The sequence below is a fragment of the Nematostella vectensis genome, chromosome 5 (genome assembly GCF_932526225.1).
Source record: "Nematostella vectensis chromosome 5, jaNemVect1.1, whole genome shotgun sequence".
In the NCBI taxonomy this organism is placed as follows: domain Eukaryota; kingdom Metazoa; phylum Cnidaria; class Anthozoa; order Actiniaria; family Edwardsiidae; genus Nematostella; species Nematostella vectensis.
In genome coordinates, this window is record NC_064038.1 from 13,799,462 (window position 1) to 13,813,697 (window position 14,236).

At 40.9% G+C, this 14,236-nt stretch overlaps 3 protein-coding genes across 3 annotated transcripts; 1 reads left to right on the forward strand and 2 right to left on the reverse strand.

Moving 5' to 3' along the window:
* Nucleotides 1-122: 122 nt before the first annotated feature.
* Nucleotides 123-8,475, reverse strand: LOC116611058 (L-threonine dehydratase catabolic TdcB). Its single transcript, XM_048727496.1, has 8 exons — nt 8,286-8,475; nt 7,177-7,295; nt 5,154-5,312; nt 4,810-4,877; nt 3,764-3,878; nt 2,354-2,479; nt 1,801-1,902; nt 123-461 (listed from the first exon to the last, which is right to left on the reverse strand). Exons 1-8 carry the CDS (start codon nt 8,473-8,475, stop codon nt 309-311), a joined length of 1,032 nt encoding a protein of 343 aa, XP_048583453.1. The 3' UTR covers nt 123-308.
* Nucleotides 8,476-8,509: 34 nt separating this feature from the next.
* LOC5498668 (coiled-coil domain-containing protein 115) lies at nt 8,510-9,308 on the forward strand. The gene has a single exon (XM_001620304.3). It carries the CDS (start codon nt 8,510-8,512, stop codon nt 9,098-9,100), a length of 591 nt encoding a protein of 196 aa, XP_001620354.3. The 3' UTR covers nt 9,101-9,308.
* On the reverse strand, nt 9,210-14,197 carry LOC5513967 (proteasome subunit alpha type-4). Its single transcript, XM_032383522.2, has 8 exons — nt 14,122-14,197; nt 13,808-13,850; nt 13,395-13,557; nt 12,564-12,641; nt 11,523-11,611; nt 11,116-11,246; nt 10,529-10,652; nt 9,210-10,081 (listed from the first exon to the last, which is right to left on the reverse strand). The coding sequence occupies exons 1-8, from the start codon at nt 14,122-14,124 to the stop codon at nt 9,939-9,941; spliced, it is 774 nt and encodes a 257-aa protein (XP_032239413.2). The 5' UTR covers nt 14,125-14,197; the 3' UTR covers nt 9,210-9,938.
* Between the last annotated feature and the right edge of the window lie 39 nt (nt 14,198-14,236).

Genomic DNA, 14,236 nt, shown 5'->3' on the forward strand with positions numbered 1-14,236 from the left:
ATCAGCTAAAATAATCATCTACATCCATAATCCGTGAACATTTCGGGGCCGAATCCGCCGATCCGCGAATCTATTCACCCCCCCCCCCCCCCCCCCCCCAAAAAAAAAAAAAAAAAAAAAAAAAAAAAAAAAAATGCCACAGACTGGCGGGCCATAGCTGATCCAAAATGATGCGGCGGACAAAGTGGAATTTGACTCTTTCTATAGCTTCGTCTGTGGCATTTTAAATGCGCGCGCAACATTGTGTAAACGGTCTATAGGCATTACATCGACTGTCTATCCTGAAAAGAATGATATCTCCCTGTACACTACATATCTCCAGCGTTCTCCTTTATCACTCTCTTGACGACAGCCATATCTACATTACCTCCACACGCTATGATCACTACCGTTTTGCCGACAAATCGCTCTTTTATCTTGAGGTAAGCAGCAACGGACACAGCGGCAGCGCCCTCGATCAGCTATGGATAGAGAAAGCGGTATTACACCATGTGCGCATGATCTGAAGTATATTCGAGTAGAATGTCCTACGTCTTGTGTCGGATGACTCTCCTCTTTGAGGCGAAACATTTTTCATACCAATCAATCTTGTTTTTAAACTTTTTTCCAGCTCGTTCGATCAATCCCTTATTAGGACACTACACACCCTATATTAATTCCACATCAATCATGTTTTCGCTTTTTTGTCGACCTAGAGCTGTGTGCATCGAAAATTTCCACGTTAACTTGAAGGAAGTCGTGTTAACTGCGAGTTTGCGGGCCGCCATTTTAAAATAAACCCAGGCCCTTGAGTTTTAAGACCGTCGCAGATTTCTTGCGCGCTTGCCCCAGGCTCTTTAAGACAATTTAGAAAAACTGCCATTGATGGATGTGATTAAAAAAAAAAAAAAAAAAAAAAAAAAAACTAACAAACACCCCATATGAAACACTTCCAAAACACGAGTTGGCCCTGCGTCCGAGAGGACGCAAAACTCCACAAGAAACGATAAACTTAATTACTGCCTTTTTGGCTCTATTTCGATTAAATAGGTCATGCTATTTTCTAATGAGACAATAACTGTCTTTCTCTTTTAAACCGATCTGCCTAGCCTGAACTGAGCCTTGTTTAGTTCAGCTGTGAACGCAGGCTACGATTCGCCTCGATCCCAGAAATTGATGCAATAGAAGCGTGTTATCCAGTATAGGATCATTTCCCATCACCTTGAAAAGGTTGACTACTTGAACAAATAAGTATTTTAAATAAATGTACATAAATGTTTCGTCTTCCCCACATATCGCCAGTGACAGGTGGGGGGGAAATTAGGGCTATCTGCTTTTGTGTGTGTGCGTTTTTTTTACATTTGAATATTGTAAGGATTCTATAACAAGAAATAAGTTCGCCTTTACAGGTTAAACCTTTACACTACTTGATTTTTATATCAATTCATACTTACGTGTTCGGGCTTTCAAAACTTTTAACGGATTGGCATTTCATGCTCCGGTTGTTTAATTAATATCAAAAACATATAGTCCACAACTACCCTTCTAGTGTAGGATTTTAAGCTTTTAGTAAAGCCTTGAGTTTCCAGAGTCACATAAACAAATCTGAGCCACCTAAATTTTGGCGCAGTAAAAATTCCGAGGGAAAATGATTGCACGTCTTCCACTCCTGATTGATTATGACCATTGCAGTCCAACCCGTCGTATTTTAACACAGTACCCCCGAATTGAAGTCGACCCTAGTCCCCCGCTCGGTTTTCATCGTGGACCATTTTACTCGATCCTAGTCCCTCGCTCGCTTTGGACCATTGTATTGTGTACCTTGTGATGATAGTCCATGACGTCATAGATCGCTTTGCTGATTTCCTCCTCACTGACTAAAACCCAGTCGTCAACGAACTTCTTACACATCTCGAACGTCGGCTTGAAATAAAGGATAGTTATCATCATTCGTCAATAGACCGTTTTCACGATGTTGCGCGCGCATCCAAAATGCCACAGACTGGCGGGCCGCAGCTATTATCTTAAATGTGGACGAAGAGGAATTTGACTCTAGCGCCAAAACTCCGCGAAAAAGCACTCTGGTGGATTTTTCTATAGCTTCGTCACTACTCGACTTCGTACGCAATTGTAGAACAGCTGTGACCCGCCAGTCTGTGGCATTTTGGATGCAAACGGGGATGAAAGTTTTACTTATGCACTTTGCTGACTGCCGCGCGAAGCCAAAAACTCATAGTTCAAGCAGGCGAGAATTTTGCCTTTGTTGCTCGTGAGTTCGTTGCATCGACGTCCGCATACCGATAGTACTTTATCTCAATTCCTCATGCCGTGTGCGCCGGGCTTGCGCTATCCTCATAACCACTGTGACACTTACTGACTCTTGTTCAATTCCACCGGCTGTCCCATCTGACAGCGTCTCCTCGGATGGCAAGTCAAGGATGCGACCAGCTTTGATTGATTCCCACATGACGCAGGAGTTTTTTGGCTGGCACCCTATCACCTGTAACAGAGTGACCCCATGCGTTAAATGCGTGACATGTCTTATGACGCAGGAGTTTTTTGACTTGCACCCTATAACCTGTAATAGTTTGTAAGAGTGTGACATAAGCGTTAAATGCGTGACATAATGTCACATAACCCGGGAGATCTTTGGCTGCCACCCTAACACCTGTAATAGCGTGACTCTCAAGCGTTAAATGCGTGACATAATGTCACATAACCCGGGAGATCTTTAGCTGCCACCCTAACACCTGTAATAGCGTGACTCTCAAGCGTTAAATGCGTGACATAATGTCACATAACCCGGGAGATCTTTAGCTGCCACCCTAACACCTGAAATAGCGTGATTCCCATGCGTTAAATGCGTGACATAATGTCACATAACCCGGGAGATCTTTAGCTGCCACCCTAACACCTGTAATAGCGTGACTCTCAAGCGTTAAATGCGTGACATGTCACATAACCCGGGAGATCTTTAGCTGCCACCCTAACATCTGAAATAGCGTGATTCCCATGCGTTAAATGCGTGACATAATGTCACATAACCCGGGAGATCTTTAGCTGCCACCCTAACACCTGAAATAGCGTGATTCCCATGCGTTAAATAACCCGGGAGATTTTTTGCTACCAAGCTTAACACAGCAGTTTACTTCCATGCAAAACGTGCGCCTGGAGTGGGGTCGGGTGGGGCATTAGGGAAAGCAAGATGTTCAATAAAGCGTAAGGATAGGTAGTACCGAAAAAAAGAAAAAAAGGGAAGACGCGATAGACAAAGAAAGAGGCGAGAAGACGAGGATTCTTCTCCCTCCTTTCTATTCTCTCCCGACTCCTCTCCCTTCTGGCGCCGGCTCTCACGCCTCTTTACGCTGACCGCGAGGCCCTGGGTACTCGAGGATGTTTGCATTCAGGACGCAAATTTTTTGTTGCAATCCGCCCTGAAAAAAGTCCAGTAAAAACCGGAGCGTTGCCAATTCGTGGACAAATGTATCCCTGGTGATCTAGACGTGCCACTGTTTGCTTCTATACTTACTTCTAAAATACTTTACTGTGCGACTCATGCTTCCGTGTCCATAACAGTTTTGTGAGGTAAGCCAATTAGGATACGAGAAACGTGCCAATCGTGTCAATCAACGAAGGTGTTTACCTTCATGATTACCTTCATCGCATGCTGATTGGTCAGCTTTCTTAAAACTTTATCTGGGTGGCCACGGTAGCGCGTTTAGCTACAGTATATAACATAAGCATTATTCTAAAAATGGAGCTTATTTCCCCCTTTACTACCAACCTGTACATCTGGCTTGACTTGCTTGAGGTGTGCGCCGATGCCTCCAACCAAACCTCCTCCCCCCACAGACACAAAAACGGCATCCACAGATGGCAGGTCCTCAAATACCTCTACTCTAGAATGTAAAGATGGCAGTCCTCAAATATCTCTACTCTAGAATGTAAAGATGGCAGGTCCTCAAATATCTCTACTCTAGAATGTAAAGATGGCAAGTCCTCAAATATCTCTACTCTAGAATGTAAAGATGGCAGGTCCTCAAATATCTATACTCTAAAATGTAAAGATGGCAGTCCTCAAATATCTCTACTCTAGAATGTAAAGATGGCAGGTCCTCAAATATCTCTACTCTAGAATGTAAAACACACTCCCAAGATCAATATTCTATTCGCAATACTGAGCTAATGGAATAAAACGAAAGGACCCAAGAATTGCTAATTCTTGTATACAAACATGATATGTTGACAGAGCGGTGACAGTGCTGTTCTTTCTTTTCGACACAAGCAAAATGAGATAATATATAGATTTAGCCATTGCCTAATGGCGGAGCTCCTGAATACGTATTTTTTTTAGTAAATGGAGACGATTGAAAAATCAAACAAGAAATAAGTGAACTCATAGCAAATTCCATTAAAATTCCATCCAAAACATCCTAGGGGACCCAGGGCGTCGCGGAGATCGAGTACACAGGGAGCGCGGGAGAAAGACGAGTAAAAGACGTCTTTCCCTCCTCTTTCTTTCTCGCACGCTCCCTGTGTACTCGATCTCCGCGACGCCCTGGGTCCCCAAAGATGAATGCAAAAAAGTTTTTTTTGTAGACGTTATTTCAATTGCATCTTTGTAAAGTAAATAAGCATTTAAAAGCAACTGGCTAGCAAACCAATGAGAGGCTCTATTTGAAACCTACATAGGGAGCCTTTCTGGAGTTTTGACAAACTGGGGCATGCTAGCGCTTCGGTTGCCTAAGCAGCGCTTGCTATGAAGACTATTTGTACCTAAAACCTGCTTTTGTAAAACTCATTATTCAAAGAATTCTCATAAATAAATACCCAACGGTTGCTTGGCCTGCCATGACATCAAGATGCGCGTAGGGAGGGACGTAAACTGCTCCGCATTCCTAACAAGTGGACAAAAATACTAACTATCGAGTGACTGGGTTTTGAAAGGGTGGTGCAAAACTATCAACTAGAGCTAATCTGAGATCGAAACTACGGAAGCCAGGCCAGCCACTCATGGACTTTTGAAATTCACTCTGCGACTCCAACTATCAAGTTTCACAAATTGAAGTCTATTATCGAATTGAAAATGGAAGTCTTGGCGTGTAAATCATGAAAATCATCAACAGCAAAAAGTAAAGAATTTATCAACAAATACAAGCCACTTTCTTTTGTACCTTTGCGTCAGCTCTGGCTTTCATCTCCGTATCCACACAATCTTTTCCACAAATTATGACCTCCGCCCCATTAGCTTCAATCGCCTCTCGTTTTGCTGATGTCGAATACTCTGGACAGTAAACCTTTCCCTTCATTCCAAGCACTTTCATAGCATTTGCCTAAAGACAAAAATTAATGATTATGGAAATACATTTTTATGCGAAATAATATGGGTGGGGTGGCATGTGATGGAAAGGGGGGAGGGGTGGCAAGTGATGGGAAGGGGAAGGGGGTGGCATGTGATGGGAAGGGGGAGGGGGGGTGGCAAGTGATGGGAAGGGGGGAGGGGGGTGGCATGTGATGGGAAGGGGGTGGCATGTGATGGGAAGGGGGGAGGGGGTGGCAAGTGATGGGAAGGGAGGAAGAGGGTGGCATGTGATGGGAAGGGGGGTGGCAAGTGATGGGAAGGGGGGAGGGGGGTGGCATGTGATGGGAAGGGGGGAAGGGGGGTGGCAAGTGATGGGAAGGGGAGAGGGGGTGGCATGTGATGGGAAGGGGGTGGCATGTGATGGGAAGGGGGGAAGGGGATGGCATGTGATGGGAAGGGGGGAGGGGGGTGGCATATGATGGGAAGGGGGAAGGGGATGGCAAGTGATGGGAAGGGGAGAGGGGGTGGCATGTGATGGGAAGGGGGTGGCATGTGATGGGAAGGGGGGGTGGCATGTGATGGGAAGGGGGGAAGGGGGTGGCATGTGATGGGAAGGGGGGTGGCATGTGATGGGAAGGGGGGAGAGGGTGGCATGTGATGGGAAGGGGGGGTGGCAAGTGATGGGAAGGGGAGAGGGGGTGGCATGTGATGGGAAGGGGGTGGCAAGTGATGGGAAGGGGGGAAGGTATGTGATGGGAAGGGGGGAAGGGGGGTGGCATATGATGGGAAGGGGGGGTTGCAATGTATTTTCAATACTTTGAATTTGAATTGGACAAAGTAGTAAATAGGGAAAGGGTGTTAAGATGAGATACTTGTGTATATATAGAGTTGGGGAAGATGGAGACTAAAATGAGCATTTACGGTATTGAAGAATAATTTTGTGAGAAACTCAGATAAAAACAGGTTGGGGTGATTGTCAGCAAAATCGATTTTAACACTAAGGGATGGCACTTTGGATGTGGTCAACAGAAATTCTTATTCCTAAGAGATAGCAAATGTGACCGAAGGAATTTTAGTAACCCTAGAAATGCAGAATCAGAAAAAAAAAACGTTTAACACCTTCTAAGGAATAGCAATTGGTTGAACTGAGATATAAGAATCAGAAAAAAAAAATGAAATTACCCTTCCTAGGAATAGCAGTTCGTAGAATTTTATACTCAAAAATAGCAAAATCAGAAAAATCCTTCAACACCCACTAAGGGATGGCAGTTTTATACCCTAAAAGATGTGACGATCACCCCTATCTACTTTTCTGGAGAGTCCCCACTGGACCTCCCCCCCCACACCACAAGGGATAAATGATTTAGCTGTCTCTTGTTCTAACTCTAAACTTTAAAAAAAATAACCAGAAATTAGATAGAAAAGCATGGGTGGCCTAGTGTGTTTGCACCTCAGTCACCTACCCCTATAGCCATGGATAGAGTCTTAAGGGGAGCTTAAGCACTGATTCAAATCTGAGTCACTTCAGCAAGTTGAAGTTATTTTCCCTAAGATAAGGACACTCAACTGGAGGTCTAGTCTCTTCAAGTACCACATTTCTGATTTGGAGAGATGTAAAGAACCACTAGGGGTTCAATAAGCCCTCTAGTAGTGACCAACCTCAGTGACAGTGCATGGTAAAAATACAAACATGGGAACACTTGATTTGGAGCCTCAAAATCTGTTGTGCCTTCTGCACTTGTATAACTTGTGAAAGTTACTACAATCTTCATGTAACTTATAGTTGTATAACTCTTTTTAATTTTAGCAACTTCCAATTCATGTGAGGCCCAGGCCTACTCATCTTCCAAAAGAAAACACCCACATTCACCCTTGCAGTGATTACTGTAACTTACACAAGCTGCTCCATGGTTACCAGTTGATGCTGTCACAGCACCAATTGACTTATCACGGATGCTCAAAAGATAGTTGAATGCACCTCTTGATTTGAAAGAACCAGTAACTTGTTCACTCTCTGAAGAACAATTTTGTATTAACTTTGATCTTCAGCTCCCCCCGTCCCCCCTTCACAACCTCTTTAACCAAGTGAAGTACTCTACCAAGATACATACACAAGAGGGGACTATTTTTAGAGCGCTAGAGATCATGTGACCTCTCTGGGTGAAAATTAAAAACAAAATAATCAAACAAAAAAATTGGAAATGACTGAACTTGACACCAGAGAATGCGGAAAAATTAAAACTTCAATGGAAACTAAACCCTTTCTGAAAAGGGGATTTTTTTTTCGTAAGCACTGTATACTGTACGTAACTTTTTGTTGCTGTTATTTTGCCGCTAAAAGCCTGAGTGCACGCTTGTTAGCGACCCAAACAGTCATGTGATCTCTCACGCCTGCTGTACACTAGTGACATAACGTCATGGTGCACACACTTCGTATGTTCAAGTGTGAATGGTTAGATATTTTGACAAGCCCGACATAAGAACATGGACATAACAAAATAAGATAAAAAAAATATGTCCATGTTGATATTTTGGGCTAAACAGAGTGTGCACGCCATGTCGTTATTTCTAGTGTGCAGCGCAAGTCTGCTATTACATAGCTGTCAACCCAACATGGACAGAAATCTTATGAAATCGGGTGAAAAACAGTAAATATGTTGGGGGGGGGGACGAGAGGCAATGTGGGTGAATACAAAAAATGTATGCTCATTCTTACAAAAATTAGGCTTGTAATGAGGTCCAAAATCTCTTGACACCCACCTAAATGCGGGTGAGTTGACAGCTATGCAATTACAGTATATTATATTTTTTAATGATTTTTAATGATTTCATCCCCTTTTCCAACCATCTCAAAACATTTAACTTCCTTTAAGTACATACATAAAGGTACAGCAGTACCAGCAGCAAAATGGTACACATTTTTTTTTTTTTTTGCAGCAATGCTGCTGCCACAAAAGTTGTACGATTTTGCTTGTTGAGCTGTTGGTTTTAATCATATACTCACCCCATTTTATATAGACTTGTGCCTTGCCCTCGGAGCTAAGCCAAAAGGAAAGATCCATTGGCGTGTGCCGAACGTACGGCCTTATTCGTTGTGTAGCTTTCTCTATCCTATCTTTCATGTTATTATTCTCCATGCTGCCCGTAGCCTGCGTGTTTTCGTTGTTCAGGTATATGGGCTCCCTGTGGTACATATGGACCTCGGCCCATGCCCCCACATCATTCAAAATGGCCGATGTTTGTGAAACTTTAGATGAGCTCACTCTCGATTTTTTCGAAAAATATGGGGAACTTCGACAAAAGCGAATTGAATTGTGCAGCCTAATGAGAGATGGGTATCTTAGCTTGTCTCAGGCAAGGTATTCTATGGGGAACAAGGCTGTTGGACCACTCCAGTACAGCGAAAACATGACAGCTTTAGCGAGAGTTGAACTTGGTGAAAATTCTTTTCATTTATCAAAGCAACGGCCTGGACAGAAAACAGAAGAGCAAGAAGCTACAGAAGCAAGCAAAAACATAAGTGATGATGGCTTGCGTAAAAGGAAAGTAGGGAATCCGGAAGAAAAAGATAATAAGGAAATAAAGGAACTAGAATCTGGGATCGCAGAATTGGGGATCACCTATACTGACCCTATCAAATGGTTCGGGGTCTTGGTTCCCTCGGCTCTAAAGACAGGTCAAAACAAGTTTAGCACAGCCGTAGAGCTATGCTGTGATGTGGCAAATCTAGAAAACGATTTGAAAAGACTGGTGGAGCGCTTCAATGAACTTAAGCACCAAAAGAAAGCACTTTCACAACCTGAAATTAAACAAAGTTAACATGCCCTGTCTGCTTTTTTCCCCGAAATGTAAATTCACGCGGCATCACCTTTAAAAAAGAAACCTTTAAATATATTTAATTTTGCCTTAAAAAATTACAATACCACTATTCTGTAGTGAAAGAATGTTTATTTGATCTTACAATACATTTTGTATAAATGTATGTAGAATGTTTATTTGATCTTACAATACATCTTGTATAAATGTATGTAGAATGTTTATTTGATCTTACAATACATTTTGTACAAATGGCTTTATTGTACATGTCTAAAAAGGAAATTTGACCTGAGCAAGACCTGCCCTGAGGGAGTCATTTATAAACCTATAACACATCCCCTGGCATAAGCAACACAAAAAAATTACCTAGCTTTGGGAGGAAGGAATAAGCTTGACTACAATCACCAGGGAAAGGTCTCCTGTACGTGTGTTCAATAAAGCCTCACTAGAAGCATAACAACACTGATGAGAACCCTTAATTTTTGCAATACTAAAACATTGACATTAGAAAAACATCAAGTGTAATCTCATATTGCTATGTCAATGTGTATTTTTCAGTACAAGTCGTCATGCTGTAAGACTAGTGATGGAATGGTTGTCATTGTACTGGTAACCTTGCTAGAGTGCATTTTTCTGCCTGAAATAGATGAATGAAACTCGAGCAAGTATTTCCAAAAGAAATAATATAAAACAGAAATATAGGAATCCTTCACATTGTGTGGCACATTACATAGCTCAGCTTCACGGATACACCTCATACAATCCTAGAATTTAGGAAGAACACGAGAAAAGCAATGTAGATGGATGCATTATCAGGCTTGGCAAGTGATGTAGAAGAAGCTCATTTCTTGGCAGCAGCAGTCTTCTTGGCCTCCTCTGCTTTAGTCTCCTCCTCATTGATCTTAATCAGTTCCTCTACTTCCTTGGCTATCAGGATCTTGAGCTGAGTTTGCCCATTCTCTCGTGTCAGTGTGGCTATCTCCACTGTAACAGAGCAAAGTCAGATGCAATTATTATACTGTTCATAAACTTTGCTTTTCAGAGGTTTCCAAATAAGAAGGACAAAAAAAAAACATTTTCTCACTGGTCAAGCTCATAGAGCAGAATGGAAATGATTGAAAAAAACGGGGGAAGGGGAGGGGTGAGAGAGCAGAAAAAGAAGACTACACAGGGTTTCTAAGTCAATTATTGTTTAAGCATTTAAGGTGGTTACAGTGTGCTTCATTTCCAATTCCTTTTCTTTTCTTACCTTTCTACAGAAGATATACAGTAGCATTTCATGAATTAAGACATACTGTACACAAATGTTACTCTCAGTGACTATACTGTACAAGGTTCACCCAGTAGTACATTACAAGTGGTATAGTAAACAGTACTGTTGAAGATCCAAGGTATAATGCAAAACACACAAAACTGAACAGTGAAGAATACCTTTATCTGGGGTAATTTTGGTCACATCTAAGGTCTTGCTCAGTACTTTTATTGACAGAGTGAGTGCATCTTTAAGGCTCATCTCGTCTTCTTTGTATTCTTGCTTCAGTAGAGACACAGCAGCCTAAAATCAAATGAGATTTAATAACATCAGTCCAAGATTTATAATAAATGCCCCTCGTATTTTTCTATTAATAATTTCAATTGCAGCAGAGACAGGCCATGCTACAGTTGCAGTCTTTCTGTACTGTATGTATTACTACTGCTTATCAAGTTACAGTATTCAGGACTAGTATGTTATTAAACCATGAAGACTAAATTGCAATGGGGTTTTAAATTTCTTACAGGCCAAACTGAGTTGTTTTATTGGCCAAAATTGTTTAAAAAGTGACCTTACTTTGATCCCTGACAACCCTCAATACTAGAGAATTTACTAGATGCATATACCCAGGAATTGTTTTAGGGGATGTGCAGCTGGGTATCATATGGAAAAGGGACAATTTGTGATAGACCTTCCATTAGAAATGACCCACTCTTTGGCAGCCAAGGGGGGCTGTATACGCATATGTTCACTTACTGTTACTTACCACACTATTGTTACCAATGCAAGTTGCCTTCCAACCACTATAGTTCCCACTAGGGTCACTCTGGTACAACTGATAGCCAAAATGCTTGTCCCAACCGACGTACAAAATTGACACACCAAATGGACGCAGACCTAAGAAATGGGATGCTTTCTCTTAATAAAAAGACAAATCAGAGACAATGTACAATATTGTTTAGTATACTAATGCAGTCATAGATGGCACAGTCTAATAAATGTCTTGTATTAAACATAGAACCAACTAGTCGGTATACTTCATGAGATTACCTTAGGGGGGGGGGGGGGGGAGGTGACTACAACAGGACACATAAAAACAACATTGTTGATGACAAACATTTTAGCCTGCAGATTGCCTTGGATAAATACAACACTAAATATGAAATGTCCAACCTCCAAATTGAGTATAAGCTTGTTTAAGGTCACACAACGAGCTGACCATCTGCTCACAAGGAATAGGCTCCTGGTACTGCAACTCGTATCTTAAATAGAACAATTACATAAACAATATCATATTTTAGAGGCCATACTGTTATTAAAATAAAATGTATGAGTAATGGACTACTGTAATCTTCTCTGCTATGATAATGGATTTTTATATATTGTACAAGACCATTGAACAATTAGAAAACTATTGTAAAATTGAGTGTTAAAGTTAAAGGAAAACACAACCACGCTATAAAAGGGCCTGTGCCAGGTTTTTGTCATCTTCAGTTGTCATTCACCCTCCGAACTGACAACAGCTCCCGGTAGTGCTTTGAATAATAATGCGAATAGAGAGAAAGATTTTGACTTTATCCTGCTTGGATTATTTCAAATTACAACAATTCATATCATAAACTCTACTAGGAATCTTCAAAAAAGTTTCACTTATCACAGAAATGACAATAAAGACCTGTATATGTTGAATTACAATTACACACACTGTATACGCGATCTCAGTCTTGAAATCTCACACTAAGCTGCTAGAATATCTACATTTTAGCCTAAAACAACCCCTGCAGAATTCCCCCTTTGAAAGCAAACCTGTAATATAACCATTTTTTTAGAAGAAAGTTGTGCTAACCACTTTATGAAAGGCTGAGCGTCTGGCACGGTATGAGCCACACTTGATAAATATACTACCGTTAAACAAGTCATGTTGCAGATTCGAAGTTGTAAACAGATGAAAGCAAAATGATTTTAAAATTTTCAGCAAAATTGCAATACTGTAGGACTTAGTTTCTAGTTCCCATTGCTATTATTGCTGTAAATGGCTGAAATTGTCAGTAGAGGCTTTGTAACTCGACAACTCATCGCTCGTGTAGCGCAATCCGTATGTCAGATATGTTTCAGAAAATCAATTAATAACGTTGTTACAAACTATACACATATAATATGTTTTTCAATTAACCACTGCATGCTCTTTTTCATTTGATATTGCATATACAGTACCTTTGAGCAATAAGTCTCAGTTCATTAGTCAATACATTAGCATCAGAGGTAATACCAGCTACACTGCACGCCATGTCCCTGAAGTACAAAAAAAAAAAAGATTTCAGCACACCATTTGAGAAGTCTGGGAAAAGAGAAAAAAGTGTGGCCTTGGAGGAGAAAAATAGATGAAGCGCTTGCTTTTTTTGCATGTCAAAAAAATTTGGCCAAAAATTTTTGTTTTTGCTAAACGCGGTTACTTTTATATAAGGCAACTAATATATTCCTTATTAAGAAAAAATGCATGACTCTTGTCATTTTTAATGTTGCCTTACCGCATGTACTAGGTAAACTTTATGACTTGCAATCAGAAGAGAAAAACAATACTATCTGGACCATCTTTAGTTAATGGAGAAAGTAACTAAATGAAACTAAGATTCAACGGTATCAGACCACCATGATAAATCATATCTCAGATAATGTATATGCCAATGAGGAAGTTTTTTATTAACTCTTGAAGGTGAGTGTCATTCATACTAAAACGTGTTTTTCCATACAAGGGTCAGCGGCTTTAGCAAATTGTTAAAGAATGTGATATTGACGTACGTGCGAGCATGATTTGACAGTTTCGATTCAGTCACACGTTCTTTCACTTGAAAACTTTTGAAAAATCAATAGCATGTACTACATTATGTGAGCTTGGAGACATACAGTAAAAAAGGGTTTGACCAGAAATGCTCTCGTTTACTCTTTGAGTTTGGTACGCAGGTTATGAATCAATTCAACAAGACATTTTTAGGTGTTTCTCCCATAAAACTTTGGCTATCTGAGCAGCATTATGTCCTTGCTTACTTGTGAAGTTTGTAGATTTTTTCTGATAGGAAGACTTCATCTAGCAGTTTGTTTGTGTTTCGTCTTTCACATGCCAGCACTATACCATCATTGGCTAGGATGCCGAGGCAAGTCCCTGCATGGCCGATTGCTTCCATAGCATACTCGACCTGGTATAACCGCCCTGGGGAGTAACAAGATAATAATGACAATCATTATTAATAACATTATTATTATAGCATACTCGACCTGGTATATTTGCCCTGGGGGTAATGGACAAGGTAATAATGACAATCATTTTTAATACCATTATTATAGCATACTCAACCTGGTGTAACTGCCCTATTTTATTCCTAAGTTAAAGTGCAGTACAAAAAGGCTACAATAAAATACAAATCTTGGGGAAAAAGCTTAAATCAGGGAAACAAACTCACCTTCCGGCGAGAAGATAGTTGTCCTGGTATCGTATCTTCGTGACTAAAACGTAAACGGAAGTAAGTATCCCTTCCATTAAATGGCAAAACATTTTAAGCTTTGTGTTAGGTACGTTGTATTAGGTTAAAACAACTTTGTCCTCTTCCCAACTTGTGTAAGTAACATTAGAGATCTGGAGGCCTGTACTAACAATGAAACAAAAAATCCAAGACTCTTATATCCACGAGATACATAAGAAATCCTGAATGTATCTATGTGAGATGAATTTATGTTATAACTGTTCAAATTATCACAGATTTATCGTTTTTCTTACCATGCTGGAAAAGTTGAAAGAGACGAGGGAATGACAGTGCACACGGTAAAGGACTGGTATCTAACGCATGACAAAAATTACAGTAGACCGCTGAGAAAGCATGCCGGTGCATCTC

What these genes read in the sequence shown, in the direction of transcription:
- LOC116611058 (XM_048727496.1), bottom strand. Translation starts at nt 8,475, where the DNA reads ATGTACCACAGGGAGCCCATATACCTGAACAACGAAAACACGCAGGCT. An exon ending in AAGTCAAGCCAGATGTACAG is followed by an intron (nt 2,480 to 3,763) that starts GTTGGTAGTAAA and finishes ACTCTGTTACAG; the next exon opens with GTGATAGGGTGCCAGCCAAA. An exon ending in GTGGAATTGAACAAGAGTCA is followed by an intron (nt 1,903 to 2,353) that starts GTAAGTGTCACA and finishes CTTTATTTCAAG; the next exon opens with CCGACGTTCGAGATGTGTAA.
- LOC5498668 (XM_001620304.3), top strand. Translation starts at nt 8,510, where the DNA reads ATGGCCGATGTTTGTGAAACTTTAGATGAGCTCACTCTCGATTTTTTC.
- LOC5513967 (XM_032383522.2), bottom strand. An exon ending in AAAATCTACAAACTTCACAA is followed by an intron (nt 12,642 to 13,394) that starts GTAAGCAAGGAC and finishes TTTGTACTTCAG; the next exon opens with GGACATGGCGTGCAGTGTAG. An exon ending in GCATTGGTAACAATAGTGTG is followed by an intron (nt 10,653 to 11,115) that starts GTAAGTAACAGT and finishes ATTTGATTTTAG; the next exon opens with GCTGCTGTGTCTCTACTGAA.